General features: G+C 44.0%; 1 protein-coding gene across 21 annotated transcripts in view; it reads right to left on the reverse strand.

The window, feature by feature from the left end:
- Positions 1 to 19,643, reverse strand: part of LGALS8 (galectin 8) — a 29,906-nt gene that overhangs the window by 6,290 nt on the left and 3,973 nt on the right. For 4 of the 21 annotated variants that reach the window (XM_081039394.1, XM_081039395.1, XM_081039376.1 and 1 more), the window contains exons 3-9: positions 13,917 to 14,005; positions 12,804 to 13,014; positions 11,374 to 11,529; positions 7,056 to 7,112; positions 6,264 to 6,290; positions 5,456 to 5,544; positions 4,538 to 4,703 (exon numbers count right to left, since the gene is read on the reverse strand). In XM_081039394.1, the coding sequence (XP_080895520.1) occupies positions 4,538 to 4,703; positions 5,456 to 5,544; positions 6,264 to 6,290; positions 7,056 to 7,112; positions 11,374 to 11,529; positions 12,804 to 13,014; positions 13,917 to 14,005 (795 nt within the window). Of the gene's footprint in view, positions 1 to 4,537; positions 4,704 to 5,455; positions 5,545 to 6,021; positions 6,145 to 6,263; positions 6,291 to 7,055; positions 7,113 to 11,373; positions 11,530 to 12,803; positions 13,015 to 13,916; positions 14,006 to 19,643 lie in introns of all 21 variants that reach the window. The other 17 variants (XM_081039381.1, XM_081039382.1, XM_081039383.1 and 14 more) reach the window with 7 other exon arrangements.

The following is a 19,643-nucleotide window of genomic DNA, read 5'->3' on the forward strand; positions in this document are numbered from 1 at the left end:
CATTGTTTTTTATTGTTTTTATAGTTCTCTGTTCCTTCTCTTCATCTCTTTCCTTGTGGTTTCCTATTTTTCTGTAGTGTTTTGTTGGCTTTTCTCTTACTTCTTCATATATCTTCCGTACATTTTGGTTTGTGGTTCCAATGAGGTTTATGTGTATCATTCTATATCTACAGCAGTATACCTGATAGGTGTTTAAGTTCAAATATATTATGTAAGGACTCCATTTTTACTCCCTTTTCCGTGCTTTGTTATTCATGTCATGTTTTAGATCTTTCTGTGTCATATATCTCCTAACTAGTTATTGTAGTTTAGGCTGAGTTTAATACGTTTTTCTTGGCCTTTGTAGTAGCTTGAATGTCTAATTCACTGTATTTATTACATGTTTCCCTTTAGCCATGATATTTTTTCCTTTCTCCTATTTTCTTATTTCTGGTTATATAGCCTTTCCTTCTCTGATTAAAGAAGACTCTTCAACATTTCTTGTAAAGCTGGTTAAATGTCCGGGAAACTATCTCTCCTTCAATTCTTAAATGATAACTTTGCTGTGTATATTAATCTAGGAGGTAGGTTCCAATCTTTTAGCACTTTAAAGATATCCTGCCACTCCCTTCTGGTCTATAAAGTTGCTGCTGAGAAATCAACTGATAGTCTTATGGGATTTCCTTGGTTGGTAACTCTTTTCCATTTGCTTCATTCAAGATTGTCTCTTTAACTTTTGCCATTTTAAATACAGTTATGTCTCGGTGTAGGTTTCTTTGGGTTCATCTTGTTTGGAACTCTCTGTGCTTCCTGGACCTGGATGTCTGTTTCTGTTTTCAGCCTTATTCCTCTAAATAGTTTCTGTTCTTTTCACTCTTTCCCCCCCTTCTGGGAACCTTATAATGCAAATGTTTGAGGCACTTGGTATTATCCCAGGGGTCCCTAAACTATCCTCTTTTTTTTAATTCTTTTTTTTCCTCTTTGCTGTTCTGATTGGTTGACTTCCACAAGTCTGTCTTCTGGGTTCTTCTCTGTTCCTTTCTAGTAGCTAAACTGCTCTTAATTCCTTCTAATGCATTTTTCATTTTGGTCATTGTAATCTTCAGGGATGCTTGGTTCTTTATTATACTTTGTCTCTGTCGAAGTTTTCCCTAAGTTACCTATTCCCTCTCAAGTTTAGTGAGCAAACTTACGAAGTTTTCTTTCAGTTCTCTTTCAGGCAAATTACTTATCTCGGTTTTCTTAAGTTTTTTTCCTGGGGGTTTTTCTTGTTCCTTTATTGGAGAGATATATTTCTGTCTTTTAGTTTTATTTGACTTTCTACGTTTGTTTACGTGAATTAGACAAAACAGCTCTCTCTCCGTCTTGAAAAAGCGGCCTCATGTAGACCCAGCCTCTGTGAAGGCCGTGTGCTGGGTGGTTTGGGCAGGCCAGTAGGAGCCACGCAGGTGCCTACTGCGTCTGGGACACAGGACTCCCAGCTGGAGCTGCTCCAGGACGGGAGGCCGGGCGCATGTTTACGGCCTGTTGATCCTGCTGCTGCCTTTGTCCAGGGCCGAAATGGGCTCGGGCGGTGTGTCCGGGAATGTGCTGTAGCCACCTTGCACGTAGGCCCCACCCTGGTGAGGTGGAGGGGACGTAAACAATGGTGCCATGGGCACCTGTGACCTCGGAGAATTCCTGCAGTCCCTGGAATGCTCCCGTGGCTCCCACACCTCCCTGTAGAGTCACTGTCTTGTTTCTTGTACCGAGAGTGGTCTTGTGTAGAAGCGCCCTCTCTGTGGGCTCTATGTGCCAGGTAGTTTGGGAGGCTGGTTGGAGCTGCGCAGGCGCTTAACGGGCCTGGGGCACTGGCTTGCCAGGCAGCAGCGGCTCTCATTAGGAAGTCAGGGGTGTGTGCCGGCACCTGCGGTTCCTGCCTGCTCCCTTGTTGGGAGGCCAATGCTGCAGTGCTCCTGCAGGTAGGCAAAGCCCCCCCAGATAGAGCTCCGCCGCCCTGTCGGAGTGGAGGGGACGTGAACAGTGGGGCTCCAGGCGCCTCCAGCCCAGAGCGTCCTGCAGCTCCCGCCGTTTCCCGGCCTCCCTTCGGTCTCTTTCTCTCGTTTGCCGGGAAGTTGTTTATTCAGCTCGGTTGTCTTGCAGGAGTAACTGCTCTTGTATATTTGAATTTGCTCATAGGATGGAGCGAGTTAAGCACTGTTCTATGCCACCGCCATCTTGGAATTCCGAAACTGCTGCTACCTGCCTAACCCTCCTTCAAGGAGGAGGTGATTCCAGGTCCCATACGTTGGGAACCAATGGACTTGGTTCCTGACTTCTCTGCCTCAGATAATGGGAAACTCCAGAAGTTTAGGGCACTTGCTAGGGCCTGCACAGTTGCTTGGTAGCCCCGATTTCCTTCCCAGTCAGCACATCTTGGCCTCCATCTGTTTCTCAAAAGCTCTTCAAAGCTCAGTATTCTATGAATCCATGGAGTACTTAGCCCTTCAGAGTTCTTTGCCTAAAACTCCAAACAGTATAAAACAAAAGAAACTAGTGTCCGTTTAAGTCCTTTTACACCTAAACATCATGCTCTGATACCATATCCCAATGGCAGCCAGGCCCTGCTTCCACCATGTTTTCCACGCACACTGCAGGCGTGTGTCGTGCGCCTGCACACCGCCCGTTCCTTGCAGAGAGTAGCAGCACAGCCTCGCTGCTGACCTGCCCATCCCCAGAGGCCAGGTCGAGGCACAAAATCTGAATCGGCAAAGAAGCAAACTGAGTGTCTTTACTGACGGGACCAGTTGAAACAGCTGCTGGGGAAATTCCACAGAAGTGCAGGCTCTGGGGCTACATAAACAATTGAGAAAATATCCATAACGTGGGATTATATTCCCTCAACAGTGGTGGAAATCCCAGTTTCTACTAGATGGAAGGTCCTTTGGGAGGAGACAGAACAAAACATACAGCCTCATGCTCTCAGAAAGGAACACAAACTGGCATTAGAGGGATACAATGGAAAAGAGTCAATTAGTTATATTGTATCTGAGCAAGTGCATGACAAACTAATGGAGAAGAAATGGCATGTGGCCAGGTGAATACTGTCACAAAACGAAAAGTACGAAATCTAGGAGAGAAAATGGAACAGTAAAACCCCTCACAACCACCTGATGTTATAGAACAGCTGCTGAGAACATGAATTTGATAAAAAGAGCTCACAGATGAAACTACAAAACTGAAAGGTATTTTAGCAAGTGAATTTGAAATGTCAGGGAACAGAAGATACTGTTTATAATCAAATTAATGGTATAATGGAAAGATCTTAGAATGTCAATGAAGGTGTATTAAAAATGCAAGTGTTTGAAGCAATTGGAAAAAAATCTATCACTATAGAAAACTGACAGTGCTCCCACTCTGGGGATGGTAACTGTTCCTGAAGTAGAAAACCAACAAAAGGACAAGATGATTTCCTTAAAATTTATTATCACTGTCCTTTTTTAATACAGTAGTTCCAAGCTTGGGGCTCAGATACCAGTAGGTGAAAAACAAGTTGTGTCGCTAGTTTCCTGTCACCAATGATGAGGATCAACTTCCTTCTGTAGCATTTGCCTGTTACCCCAACTCCTGCCAAGTCAGCAAGTCCTTGTGCTGCCTTCCCCTTCTCCAGTGACCTGTTCAAATCCCTTAAACCTGGAAAACCCAACCTGACCTTCCACATCCTTCTCAATCCCAAACCAATATCCACAACTTCCACAACTAGCTCACATCTATCTGTCCGCAGAGCGGGGCACTGCATTAGACTGGAACTGAGGAATAATTCGAAACGTCCAATTGCCATCTTCTATTCCACCTTGACAGTCATGCGTTTAGCAACTAGTTTTGATAAGTCCTTCAGAACTCAAAAGGGTCCAGGGCATAAGACAGTTCAACATGCTGTAGAAGTATGACCTAAATCAGCGACCCTAAGATGACCATGAGGCAGTGAGTCACCTAAGTTAATGAGTACACCCCGCATCCACATGCCAAGGAAAATTTATTCTCCACAGCACCCCAGAAACACATTTGGTGAAAGGTTGTGTGGTAACGTTCCCATTATTTAGGGATTCGGGACTGGATGCCTTAAAGCCCCAATGATGTAAATGGCCCTTTCCCTGAATATATACAAACAGGACTAACTCCTTGGAAGAAAGGACTACCCCCTAAAGCTGTGTACAGCCAACATGAGACGACAGTTCAAGCAGTTTTATGGTTCCTGTGTCTTCATGTCGACCCAGGAGTCAACATACTACCCCGGTACTGAGATGGGCTCCTGTTAAAATCCCTATTAACCAATATGGGGCTACACAGTAGTTTCCAACATAAGAACCAATGTCAGATAATTCCAGTGCAAATACTGTGGCACTCTGCTGGCTTTGCCATTTGTACTTTGTTATAAAAGGGGCCATTCAAAGTACAATCTCCACATAAACGGAAACCACACGTCCTCTCCACAGCAGGACTTGATTTACATGGATCGTTTATCCTAACCCCGCTCCAGGATTTTCTCCTGTCCCATTTTCAAAAAATACAACCTTACCTCAAAATACATCCCAGGACTAAATGGGAAACAGGTAATATTTCTCTCTTCTTCTCCCCAGGACTCCTGAATAAAAGAATTTCTTACAAAGGCTTTAGTATTCAGGCGTGGGTTCAAGTGGAGAGCAATATCCTTTGACTTTCCTGATAGCAGATCAACGTTAAAGCTTTTGAGAGAAAAAAAAGAAAAAAACACTTAACCAAGTAAAAGAGAGTAGTGCAGTTTCTGCAATTTTAAGAATCAGAACTGAACTCTGATTATAAGTACACAAAACATAAGTATGCACATGGATACAAGAACACAGATAAGGGTGAAATTTAAAATCCTGAGTTAGAATTCCATTGATAGAAGTATATTATGTGCAAAATAAAAATAACTTTAAATCAGTGTTGAGGGTTCAGATCTGGTTGGGAAGAAACCAAGGGTTAGAAGTAAACGATGTCATTTCCTCAGCCTGAAGGAGTGTGGGGTCTTTTCCAGCAGGATTCTGGCCTAACATTTACATGTGTTCTATTCTTGGAAGTGTACTACATTCTAGGAAAAGAGCTCTAATTTCAAGCTTTCAAAAGTCTGAACATCTCTGAGAAGATTCTAAAAGCAGAAATTGTGTAAGTCACATAACAGGATGGCCCCTAACCAAAGTTCCGTGACCTCATGGGGCTGCCCTGAGCTCTGCAAGGCCAGGGTGGGTCTTGTGGACAACTGTCACCCTCCTGTCTGGCCACAAAAAGCCTTGGTCAGAACATTACAGTTTAGTTCCTGTTCTGCCACCAACTAGTCCGCAGTCACAAGTCCTCTTGCTCTAATATTCTCACCTTTCAAATGAGGGTTATGACACTATCCGTACTTGTATCTCAGAAGACTGTTAGAGGACACGTACGTGGAAAGTACTGACACTAGTAACTCAATGATACCAACCCTTTGGCATTTCTGTTCACTTCTCCTTTGACGACAACAGTCCGTCCAGCACCCATTGGGGAGTTCAACCGCGCAACAAACGGCAGAGTCTGCAAAGAAACCACAGTCAGCACCAGGAAGTCTGCAGAAAGAGATCTCGTGGGAACGCTGGCCAAACATGGGAGTGTTGGAAGGCCATGACTGTAAACCCCATGAAGGGACAGACTCCATCTGCCTTGGTCCCTGGGGTTCCCAGCAGTGAGCACTGTGTGGCTCACAACACACTCTCGGTGTGCATGTTTTACACAATGAAATGAATGGCTGTTGAGTGGGACCTCATACCCTTTGTATGAGTGACTCACTGAGAAATACCTGCGCTTGGGGTCTGAAGCACTGTTCCTGTCCTGCCTGAAGGGGAGGAGTTGGGGAAATACACACTAGTGGCTTCGAGACAAAGCCTGACTGCCTGACAGCACACACGTGACAAATGGCTGCTTTGGGCTTCTACTGAGGGGAGAGGTAACAATACCAGCTCATTCAAACTTAATTTGGCATATAGAATTAGGAAAGTTTGGGGCTCTTCAAACCTTTGACAAACAGTTGATAGGTAGTATTTTGGCGCAAGTCAAAGTGTGATTGACAGCAGAACCTCTGCTCTTGGTGTAGACACTTCTGGGTACGATTTTATCAGTGTCTCCTCTGTTACTGGGCTGTAGGGAGACAGTTCTGCAGTAAGGTGTGGAATGTGTGAAGCTGCCTTCCAACATTTAAACTATCTGCTTCCTGTGTTTTACAAATGTTCCACATGTAACGTTGGCAGAATACTTACAAGCTGTGACATGCCAGCATTTTGTACCTGTGGGAAGAGAAAGACACAATGAGGCTGTCTGAAAGGGAAGAACGGAATTCTAGAATCCTATTAGGAGCAGCCGGTCGTACTGGTTGCACAGAGCTGAGTCCGGCCAGGGCCTAGGACAGTAGCGCCTGCTCTGCCCTGGGGGTGACATACAGGTGCCAGAGCTTCATGGCACCACGGTATGGTGTTGTGAAGGGCTACTCAGGCAAGGAATGCAGTCTGGTAGTCCAGTTCACCTGAATCCTATATCCTCCACCATTTTTCACAGGACTGCATGGGAGCTCCAAACACATTTTATTTATTCTTTCCAGGCGCTCCCAAAATGCTGCAATTATATTCTGTCTATGAGGTACAAATATGCTGAGGGGAGTAAGATGTTCCTTTCTCCATTATAATAGCAAAACCTCGGTGTTTAAATTGCACTTGTTCCCAGATGGGGAGAAGATACATGTGCAAGATCGTTTCCCAATGAACCCACTGTTCAATACTTATCAATACTATTCAACAGTTAAGAGTGAGAGCTGTACGTAGAATGGTGGGCAATGGGCAGATATACCAGTAGTCTCAGCAAAACCTGCACTGCCTGGCACCACAGACGTACAAGCTTCAATTTTCAAATGATTACCTTCAGCCTATTCATACTGAAAACAGAATTTTTCATATTAAAAACAATTATAAAAAACTCAGCCTGCCTGCCACCTAATTTACATGGCAACTAAAAGAACATTTATAAACTGGCAGTTCATCAAAAGATTTAATATTTACATTTTCTCTACTTATCTCTGTCAGTTCCAGAGTAGATGCTTGGGTACTTTTTAAATCCTAAAGAAAAGGTGAGATTAATTTTTAACATCCATCAGAATTCCAAATATAACCTGCTTGATGCATCAAACAATCAAAAATAGTACAAAACATGAAAATATACCTGAAAATTATCCAAAAATGCACTTATTAGGTCCTTTACCTAACCCTTATCAAACTGGCAAACATTTAAAGAGAATAAGAACTAATGTCAAAAAGAATGTAAGTAAATGGGCACCATCATTAAGAGGGCAAATTAAATTTTTTTGGAGGGCCAGTTAGCAGTATCTATCGTAACTTAAAATGCAAATGCCTTTGGCCCCGACATTCCGCCTCTAGGAAACTATCTTAGAGAAACACTCCATTGTACTCCTATGTCAACCAAATACCCACTAGCTACCTAAAGAGGGGTTTTGTTGTTGTTTGGGGGTTGTTCATTAGAACTGTACTAGATTTGAGATCCTATGACAATACAGCCCTGGCAATAAATATAATGCTGAGGTCCAGATGGCACCAGCACAGGAGGACACAGCACTCACCCCTTCCCGTGAGCAAATGCAGGTGCACAGAGAGGTAGCAGTTACTCCTGCGAGACAATGGAGGACTGAACAAGCAGCTTCCGAGCAAACGAGAAAGAGACCGAAGGGAGGCCGGGAAACGGCGGGAGCTGCAGGACGCTCTGGGCTGGAGGCGCCTGGAGCCCCACTGTTCACGTCCCCTCCACTCCGACAGGGCGGCGGAGCTCTATCTGGGGGGGCCTTGCCTACCTGCGGGAGCACTGCAGCATTGGCCTCCCAACAAGGGAGCAGGCAGGAACCGCAGGCGCCGGCACCCCCCCCTGACTTCCTAATGAGAGCCGCTGCTGCCAGGCAAGCCGGTGCCCCAGGCCCGTTAAGCGCCTGCGCAGCTCCAACCAGCCTCCCAAACTACCTGGCACATAGAGCCCACAGAGAGGGCGCTTCTACACAAGACCACTCTCGGTACAAGAAACAAGACAGTGACTCTACAGGGAGGTGTGGGAGCCACGGAAGCATTCCAGGGACTGCAGGAATTCTCCGAGGTCACAGGTGCCCATGGCACCATTGTTTACGTCCCCTCCACCTCACCAGGGTGGGGCCTACGTGCAAGGAGGCTACAGCACATTCCCGGACACACCGCCCGAGCCCATTTCGGCCCTGGACAAAGGCTGCAGCAGCAGGACCAACAGGCCGTAAACATGCGCCCGGCCTCCCGTCCTGGAGCAGCTCCAGCTGGGAGTCCTGTGTCCCAGACGCAGTAGGCACCTGCGTGGCTCCTACTGGCCTGCCCAAACCACCCAGCACACGGCCTTCACAGAGGCTGCGTCTACATGAGGCCGCTTTTTCAAGACGGAGAGAGAGCTGTTTTGTCTAATTCACGTAAACAAACATAGAAAGTCAAATAAAATGAAAAGACAGCAGTATATCTCTCAAATAAAGGAAGCAAAACCTCCAGAAAAAAACCCTAAGGAAACCGAGATAAGTAATTTGCCTTACAAAGCAGTCATAGGATCCTCATCAAACTTGAGAGTGGAACAGAAAAGCTGAGGGAGAACTTCGAAACAGAGAAACCTTAGTCAAGAACCAAGAATATAATACCTAAAATGAAAACTACCTTAGAAAGAATCAACAGCAGAGGAGCTAATAGAAACAGACCAGCAACCTGGAAGACTGACTAGTGGAAATCAACCAATCAGAACTGTGAAAAGAAAAAAAAAATCTTAAAAAAATGAGGATAGTCTAATGAACCCCTGGGATAACATCAAGTGCTCAAACATTCGCATTGTAAGGTTCCCAGAGGAGGGAAAAGAGTGACAGGAACAACAGAAACTTTATTTAGAGAAATAAGGCTGAAAACGGAAACAGATATCCAGGTCCAGAAAGCACAGAGAGTTCCAAACAAGATGAACCCCAGAGAGACCAACACCAAGACACACTGTATTTAAAATGGCAAAAGTTAAAGAGACAATCTTAAAAGACGCAAGCGGAAACGAAAGAGTTCCCAACCAAGGAAACCCCGTAAGGCTATCTATCAGTTGATTTCTCAGCAGCACCTTTATAGGCCAGAAGGGAGCGGCAGGATATGTTTAAAGTGCTAAACGATAGGGGCCTACATGATACAGCAAGGTTATCGTTCAGAATTAAAGGACAGAGAGTGTCCCGGACAAGCAAAAACTAAAGGCATTCATCACCACTAAAACAGCGTTACAAGAAATGTTCAAGCGTCTTCTTTAAGCAGAAAAGGAAAGGCCATAACCAGAAATAAGAAAATAGGAGAAAAGCAAATAAATTTCACAGCTAAAGCCAAACATGCAATAAATACAGTGAATTAGACATTTAAAAAGCTACTATGAAGGTCAAAAGAAAAAAGTATCAAACTCAGACTAAACTACAATAACTAATTAGAAGAAATACACAACACAAAAAGATCTAAAACGTGACATCAGTAATGTAAAGTATGGAAGGGGTAGTAAAAAGATTCAGTCCTTACAGAATATGTATCTATGTACCCAATACAAGAGCACCTAAATATATAAAGCAATTATTAGTGGACATAAAGGGAGAAATCCACAGTAATACAGTAACAGTAACAGTAGCCTATTTTAATACCTCACATTAGTGGACAGGCCATCTAGACAAAAAAATTAATGAGAAAATAATGGCCTTAAATGTCACATTAGACTAGATAAATTTAGAAGATATTTATAACACGTTTCATCCCCAAACTGGAGAATACACATTGTTTTCAAGTGCACAGGGAACATTCTCCAGAATAGATCACATATTAGGCCACAAAACAAGCCTCAATAAATTCAAGAAGACTGAGATCATATCATGCATATTTTCTGACCACAGTGGCATGAAATTAGAAATCAACTACAGGAAGAAGACTGGAAAACACACAAATACATGGAGACTAAATAACACACTACTAAACAACCAATGTATCAAAGAGTAAATCAAACAAATCAAAAACTACCTTGACACAAATGAAAATGAAAAGACAACTTTTTCAAAATTAATGAGATGTAGCAAAAGCAGTTCTAAGAGGGAAGTGCATAGTTAACCTATGCAGGCCTACTTTAACAAACAAGAAAAACTTCACATGAACAATCTAACTCTACACATAACGTACTCAGAAAGAGAACTAAAACCAAAATAAAAAGAAGGATATACAAAATTGAAATTCAAAAACCAATAGAAAAGATCAATAAAACGAATAGCTGGTTCTTTGAAAAGATAAACAAGATTGACATACCTTTAGCCAAACTCACCAAGAAAATAAGAGAGCGAGCCCAAATAAAATCATAATGAAAGGAAACCATCAACAAAAAGAAAAGACCACCTAACTGAATGAGAGAAGATAATGGCAATGATACATCCGATAGGGTTAATATCCAAACTATATAATGAACTCATACAACTAACACCAAAAAATGTCTAATTAAAAAATGAGCAGAGGACCTGAATAAACACTTATCCAAAGAAAATACAAATGGGCAACAGACATATGAAAAGATGCTCAATATCACTAATCATCAGAGAAATGCAAATTAAAACCACAATGAAATATCATCTCGCACCTCTCAGAATGGCTATCATCAATAAATCAACAAAAAACAAGTGCTGGTGAAGATGTAGAGAAAAGAAAACCCTCATGCACTGTTGGTGAAATTGCAGATTGGTGCAGTTACTATGGAAAACATGGTTTTTCCTCAAAAAAGTAAAAATAGAGGTGCCATATAATCTAGCAATTCTACTTCTGGGTATTTATTTATCCAAAGAAATCCAGAACATAAATCCAAAAAGATACGTGCACCCCTATGTTTACTGCAGCATGACTTACAGTAGCCAAGATGTGGAAGCTACCTAGGTGTCCATTGGTAAATGACTGGATAAAGAACATGTGGTACATATATACAATGGACTATTAATAAGATACAGAGAACAAGCTCATGGTTGCCAAAGAGGAGGAAGGTGGGAGGATGGGAATAACAAATAAGAAAATAAAAAATAAAATTTTTAAAAAGTGGTAAAGAAGGCAAGGTTGGGTTACAGAACTAAAAAAGTGAGAGAAAAAAATTAGGTCTCAGAGAACCAGGTCAGTTTGCTAAATGATTAATTTACACAAATACAATTTACCACACACAAAAAATAGCATCTACTAGTCTAAAAGACTTCATTCCAAGAATTAACACTAATGAGGGAGGTAGTTACATTATTTTTATCTTAACAGAAGATATTAATTAAAGATGTTTGCTCACGTTTAAGACGACTCCAAGCTCCGGCAGGGCACTCACCGAGCTGAAGCGGAAGCCGACTGAGTGAATATTCACTTTGCCGTAAATGCCCAGAGTGTCTATTTTCTCTGGGCTCATCCTGTGGGCATAGAGCAGTGTATGTTTTCCATTTACAGCCACCTAGATGGGCACAGGAGACAGCGCCCCACCCCCCAAAAAAACCAGTTAATTAATGTTATGAATTTACCCAAGTTAAAATCTGTTTACTTGGGTTGAATTGTATCCCACTTGCCACAGGTCTTCACTCTTCGTGTCTGACCAAATTGTGACGGAAAGCATCACAGCACCAGCGGCTTATCCTCTCTTGCCTTCCTGACCTGACTGAATGCCAGGGACCCTCTCCAGAGCAATCACCCATGCATGGACCTACGTGCGTGTGCATGTGTACGCCTCTGCACAAACACGAGCCATCCCGGGGTTCTGAGGTCCCTGGTGCCCTGGACCCGTGAACCAACGGGGAGAACTGCGCTGTGAGCTCGCCGCCCTGTCAGAGACCACCCTGCACATGACGGGTTGTACTTGTTGAACTTGCTGAAGAAACGAACACGGGCACGTCCCCAGCTTCTCCACACACAGGGAAAGCCCTCACTCACAGGCCTGAGGCAGAGTCCCCCCCCTCCCCCACCAAATACCAGGTACGGTGTTGGGAATATGGGGAAAACACTGGCAGACTACGGTGTGGTTTCTGACCTCAAGGAGCTTAAAACCTGTGTCGGGCAAAGTAAACAGAGGAATCAACCAAAGCATAGGAACAAATGTTAAAAAGAATGAAACCGACACAAGCATTAAGGCCAGAGAAGGGAGAAGTAAATGGAGTTTAGGAAATTTATGGGACGGACACGGACGGACACACACACACACACACACACACACACACACACACACACACACACACACGACGACGACGTATGAAACTCTCGAGGAAAAAAAGAAAGAAATCATCAAGGAAGCCAGTGATAGTATTTACTACACACAGAATTTCTGAGGCCTCCTCTGGGTCTAAAATCTCATGCTTCTAAAGAACCATCTGGTGACAAGACTTAACTTCACACTGGGATTCTGACCGCTGCACTACGATTCCCCAGCTGTCCATTCATTCCAGATTTACCATCCCAGAATTAATAGAATGCTGCGCCAATTCGGAACTGAGCCCAGCCCTGCTGGGAAATAATCAGAAGATGTGGCTGCCCTGAGCCCGAATCCACCTGGCAGGAGGCAGGAGCTGCGCCCACCTCATGTTTAGGTACCTGCATGGCCCCCACAATAGAGAGAAAGTACAAACCAAAGTCTTTTTCTGGATTTAAGAACTGGAAGGACGAGTTCCCTAATGTGCAAAGCTTCCCATGTGCTTACGCTCATTAATGAGGATTTGACTTGCATTCTCCAAAACCTACCTGGAATTTCTCTTTCAGCACCATGATCACAATTTCAAAAGACTTTTCTTTTTTGAAAGGCATGTCGTACGTGATCTCTTCCCATCCCCATCTCTCATTTTTCAGAGTATTGCAAACAATGCAGTTGGTCCTTTTGAAACGTGGGTTGAAGTGAAAGATGACGTCAGCTCGAGGTTTCACGCTGCTGCCACACTGCAAGTCCACCTGGAACCTGAGGAAGGAAAGGCGGGCGACATGAGTACTCAGAAAGGAAGGCTGAGGGGAAGGACCAAAGCATGACAACGCAGGCTGAGGCACACGACTGGGCCTGCACCCACATGGCGAAACACCTAGCTGCCTCATCTTCCTTAGCAACAGCCTGAGCTGTAGCTCGGGGCCCATCCATCCACAATGCGCACCTCCATTCTCTAGCCTCCCATGCAGGCAGGGATGCTCGTGGGGTAGAAGGGAAGTGTTCAGGGAAACTACTGGAGAATGCCTTCAAAGTCGGGTGGCACCTGCCTGTTTTCCACCCCCGACCCCTCTCTCCAAACACCACATGCGCCCACCAAGCTACTCAAAGGGCTGGAGTTCCAGCTTCTGAGAATCCAGAGAAGGAGAACCTCGCCCTGCAGACAGCAGAGCGGAGCCGGGAGAGGCCTGCTTCTCTAACGACGGACAGAGTTCCTTAAAAGGCCAGGGCTCTCTCTTTAGACTTGACATTCACGTCTCATTTCAACCACTGTTATTGGGCTTCGGCCACACAGAGCCGAGCCCAACTCTCACTGCTCCAGCCTCATCCATGGTTTGTACCCACAACAGGTAAAAGCACCCAAAACAGCCCTTAAGATGCTGTGGGAGTGCTACTATAACCAGACTTTGTCCCTGTCCTCTGATCACAGTTCCCCTCATCAACTATACATCTAATTATTCACACTGAAATCAGACTTAGAGAAATAAACTGAAAAACCCAGTCATTCCAATCTCCTCAGCATCTGGGCCAGGCTGCTGAAGACAGCAAAATCCTGCCTCAGAGAATCAAAATGTCTCTCCCACGTTACTATTTACTGTTGTTCCACAGCCACAGAGAGACGTTTATTCGTGTTCTTTTTGCATCTAATACAATGATTTTACCTGTCCGAATCGTCAGGAACATGCCCACGTATTACAATCAAAGTTCCAGGCACCAACTGCTCGGGAATGGTCTCAACAAAGGGGATGATCTAGGAAAAATAATTTTAACAAATGTACTTTTACATAAACAAAACTGAAAGAGGACTTTCTTAAAGGCTGCTTATAAATCTGCTCAGAACCTAGCATTTTCCAAACTGTCCTCACTATTCAAACAGCTATAAGGGAACAACACAGCTAGATAGTTACAATGTCTGCAAACAGTTCTTTGGGAAAAGACAGAAGATAAATACTCTTCACAGTACTTTTTATTTGGCTGGGGGTTTTGTGAAATAAAACTTCCACTTCATGGAATAATTCCAATAATAGAAAATCAACTTGTGCAAGGTCCTGCCCCCTCCCTTTTTCCTGATGTCCCACTGATGGATGGAAAGCAGAATCAGGTCCACGCCAGCCCTAAACCGATGCTGACGGAGATGATGACATTCACTGCCAGGGGAGGGGACACCAGGGACGTACGTGAGTGCCGAACCTCGGGGCTTCCAGACTGCACCCTAGGCCACACTGTGGGCAATCAGAGAACCTCGTGATCTTAGGGATGAGCTCTGGGTGCCTGTGGCTCTCTCAAGGCCCCGCGTCCGCTGACCATGGCCTGGTCTGTCTGCAGGCCTGGGCTCCAGCAGGTGTCTCCGCACAGTATTCGGGTCTCAACTGCCCCCTCACCACCTGGAAGCCAGCCCTTCTGTCTGGGGCCTGAGACACCCAGACCTCGTCACTCCCCTTCCCCTGAGGGACCCCACTGGCTGGACACCTGTACTATGTGGCTGCGTCTCCTCCCTCACAACCTCACAACCTCCCTCTTCCATTTGGAAGCATGTGGCCAAGCCAAGCAGGCCAGACCCCATCATGCCTTGTGCCAAGCTCACCCATCTTATGACATATGCTGAAATCTATCTGCGGTAGCTCTGTCAAGAAATAAATAAAACGAGAGGCCATATGAAGTAGTTGTAAATTGGAGGCTCCTCACATGAACATCTCTGCTCAAGAACAGCCTCCTCTGTGGAGCCTTTCTCAGACTCCCTGGGTCAGCGGAGTGAGCCCCTCTAAGGGACCCTCATAGCACTTGGTCCTCTGTCCGTCGCAGACTGTGAGCTGCGTGGGGCAGCACTGGGCCACCACCTTCACATCCCCAGGACAGAGGTCAAGAGATGGTCAGTGATTACATGTGCATGCATGGGCTCTCACCGCCCAGAAGCTGGGCTCCGCAGGCCGTAAACAGATGGGGGACTCAGCAGCTGCTGCGCAGCGGGGGCTGCTGCTTTAAGCAATAAGACAAGACGTTCCCAAAGCCAGTTACCATTTGGTGTCAGGGCAACCGCTGAGGCCAGGCTGGGTGGGTGAACAGAATGTGGCTGTAGCCACACAGCAGAATGGTCGGTTTTTGTGTGTAGAGAGTACAGAAGGGGTTACACCTTCGCACTGAACTCCTGGGCTGAGGCCAATTCCAAGAATACACAGCACCTTCCATGGTGTAAATCTCTTAATAAATGAGAACAGTTTTTGTAACTTCAAATTTTACATATGTTCTAATTATATTTATGCAGAACACTTAGTAACACAAAAATGTGATATAAATATCAGTGAGAAAGTCTACAAAACTATACATATAATCTTTAAAAAGTTAATAATAAACATTACAAAAAAAAGACTATAAAGAAGAAAGCCAAAAACATTACATAGTTTTCTTAAGAGAGGGGATTTTAATTTTCTTCTTCGTATTTTCCAGGTTTCTATAATAAGCATCTATACTGTTATAGCCACAGCTTTTGTATTATAAATTTCAGGGTGGGAAAGAGCTTTCGGAGACCAGCAATCTAGTGGCCTCATTGTCGATAAGCTGTTCACAACTGTTACTGCTGCTCCAGTCTGAGAAACAACTGCTGAAGGTTTTGGCCATCTGCCGTTTTAGTTGTCTGGATTAATGCTTCCTGCTTAGTAAAGTACCCTACAATTCATCAGTAACACTCAGCGTTTTGGACCATGCGAGTGAGACAAAAGGACCCGCAGCCCGTTCATCTAACTCCCGGCTATTTGCTCCTGTGAAAGGGAGGAGAAGGGACCGGTTTTCTAGGCAATTCCAAGCTTTGATGCTTTGTTTCCCAATTAGTTAATTTACATAAAAAATGACAATCCAGGTAGGATCACACTGGAGACAATACTGTAAGCTTAAGCCCTAGTTAGGTTTGGTGTTCCTTGCCAAAACTTCCTATCTGATTCATACTGCTCTGCCTTTTTTATGATTTCTTATTAAATGTCTGCTATATGCAAGGGTCTCTATTAGGTAGAAGGCAACTGCGAAGAAGTACGGGAGTCCTTATACATGAGGAGCTTATAATGCACTTGGGAAGAAGTCAGATACCCATGGAAAGATAATTAGAGTGGAAATGTGATACTTGTTTGGCTGTTCAAAATCGAATCTCCTTCCTGATCTGGAAAATCCTCTCCCTTAGGAACATCAGCCCTCGTCTAGACTGCAGCGAGGGCCTGTGTCGGAGCTCTTTCAGTCAGGACCCCGCTCAGACGTGAAGTTAGAAGGAGTGACAGGAAGAAGCCAGAATTGTGCAGTATTCGCTCTGGCAAGGGGACAGCAGCTACCTCCAGGGTCAGAGGCAGTCGTGGCCACAGGCCTCTCTCTGCGGGACAGTGCGGCAGGGGGACTGTCGCTGGCAAGCCTGGTCTACAGTTCTGCTAGAGATTCTGCGAACTACTCAGCGTCATTTAATAAATTCCTTTTCTGTTTAAATTAGAGACTGGCTTCTGTGCTTGCCACTACGAACCCTGACTAATTCAACATGTTAAAAAATGGGGCAGTATGTGTCACATAAATGCTTCAGAAAAAATAAAGATTCTAACTGAAGTGGCCAAAGAAAGTTTATGGAAGAGGTGTTATCTGAGCTAGGAAAATATAGTTAGGCTGGGAGGACGAAGACGCCAGTTCAGGTAGAAATGTCAGTTTACAAAAGCAGAGAGGCAGGAAAAGACAAAACCTGTCTAAGAGACAGACGTGGTAAGGGAGCAGTTACAGAGTCAGGGTCAGATTTTAGCATGACACAATGAAAGGGGTTTGGGGACAATCATCCAGCGGGCAGGGAATTATCTGGGAGCCTGACTACAGTAAACCTGGCAAAAGGAGATAAGGATATATCCACGCTGATGACAGAAGACATAGGGTGGGGGGAAGGTGAAGATAATATCTGAGAGATATTTCAAAGGAAACTCTATAAAGGACCACCATCTGAAATGGTAAAACTGGGGATGAAACAGATTTCTGGAAGAAGAGGATGAGTTCAGTTTTGAACACTTTCAGTGTGAAGGGTTGGAAGGACCTGTAAGGACAAAGGTACTGAGAGGCATGGGAGATTCCAGGGTACACATTCAGTGAAGGGCCAGAACCCATACTCAGAAGTCAGAGTAGAGGTGATTATTGAAAATATCAGAGTAGAAAAGCTAAGAGGAAAAGTCAGGGCAACGGCTCAATGGTTTCTAAAACGGGGGGTGTGCAGAAAAGAGGGAACAAAGCAGACCTGGCTACTGTCCTTGAAAGGCGTCCACACAAGGCTGCCCCTTGGCAGGTGTCTAGGAACCTGGATTTGGGGAGAGCACCCAGCAGCCTAATGATAAGGGTGGTTTATGTGCCGACACTGTGTGTGCAGATATGGTTTATGCCAACACCTGCTTCCTTCTGGGAGTCTGGAATCTTCGGACGCGCCAGGCAGAAGCTGTCTACGTACAGACCCAGGTCAGTGACTCACTACCAGGTGTTCCCTGGTAGACCTGTGCTGGGCTCTCCTGACGCCTGGTTCCCCTGCACTTCGCCCTGTGTGCCTCTTGCCTTTGTGATGTGGCTCTGTGCCCTTTCACTGTAATAAATCACAGCGCTCTATGTCACTGAATCATCAAAACTCAGGGTGTCTTGGACACCGCAATACAGGGGTGAGAAGGGAAAGAAGGGAGAAGAATCAGTGAGGGCAGAGCAAGCACATCAAGGAAGTCAATTTCAGTAAGGGCGGCCTGGCCACATCTTTACATGGAAAAATAAGGAAGATCCAAAAAAGAGATAATGACATGCATAGCAAAGCTTTTGACCCAGAGAGTCCACTTTGGAAAAACGTGTAAGATTTAGCCTATAAAATACTGGCACATGTACACAAAGACTCACATACAAGGGTGCACACCACAGCACTCTATATAATCACAAAAGGAAACAGTCCTTTAAGGGGAATGGTTAGTTATACAACATACATACGATGAACTAATTATGTAGCCCTTAAAACGGGTAGGGACGTTCTAAGTGCACTGATATCTCCAAATGTGTTAAATGGGAAAAGCCAGGTATACAAGAGATGACATGGTACATAGAGTACATGCATGTAAAAAAAACAGGATATATAAGAGGTGAGACATACAACATACACACTCTTGGACATTCACTTACATTCTCAAGGACACAAGAAAACGGTAGAAAACGATTGCCTTTAGGAGTGGAACTGAGCACCAGGGTAGAAGAAAAATTTGTTTTAATGAAATCCTTAAGTACTTTGAATTTTTAAAAATGATTTACATATATTATCTTTATATTTAAAAAATAAGAAATGAAAAACCACTGGGTTTGACCTAAATGAATTTTAAATTTTGAAGAGAGATTATCTTCAGACTCTTGAGGGCTTGGTAGCCTGGGTGAAGCTGCCAAGCTAAAGGCAGAAGTACCGTGACCCTGACAGAAATGGAAATTACAAAAGGGAAGCCCTTTCGGGGAAGAAAGAGGCAAGTTTAGTCTGAAACTCATAGTCCTAAAGGGTTGGCAGGACATCTGAGAGCTGGAGAGGTGAAAGGCCAGAACTGAATTCAGATTGTAAACATATTTGAAAGGTCTAAAGGTGATCAGTAAAGACATGAAAGAGAGAAGGAAAAGAAAAAATTGGTAAAGACAAGAAAACTTAAGAAAAAGGAAAAAGAATCAGAGGGCAGAGCTGTGGTGAGAAAATCAAGGCAGCAGATACCGACTCACTCTCAGGAAGGTGGTCAGCCTAAAGAACAACAAGCAAACAAAGGCTGTAAGGAACCTCGGAGGTTAAAAAGGAAGATTTTATTATTTTGTGTTTTAAGATTAAATTGCAAGGGAGGTACTTAGAATACTATGAAGAAAGGAAACAAGGTCCCTAAGAAAACTGGCATAAGTTTTTCAGCATTGGGTGGGATTAATGTTAACAACTGGTTTATTAACTTGGAGTAACAATCAAAACTTGGAGTCTAAGTTCTAAATAACTTCTTAACCAGCTAATAATCACTTCTTAAGAACTCTATAAACAACAATATTTATCAATCCACCTAAAATATTTAGGTAGATAGTGAGTTGCCAAGCAATGTATTTCACAGAGGGCATTTCTGGTATGAAGATACTGTCTTCTAAATTATTCACTGAATTTAAACGGAAAGAAAAGTGAGCCTGACTGTTTTAAGCTTTAGAATTCTCAGTTGAATAGGCAATGAAATATATTAAATACGAAAAAAGTACATAAGCCAGTTATACAATTTACTTTTCTCTTTTCCAAGAAGAGTTCATATGGACAGAATATGACTTTGTCTATCACCAATGTGACCAAAACTTTAAAAACATTAAGAAATAAAATTAAGTGACAGTTCTGTTTCTTCATGATGCTTAATAAAGAA

This window comes from Rhinolophus hipposideros, assembly GCF_964194185.1.
Source record: "Rhinolophus hipposideros genome assembly, chromosome: 26".
NCBI lineage: Eukaryota > Metazoa > Chordata > Mammalia > Chiroptera > Rhinolophidae > Rhinolophus > Rhinolophus hipposideros.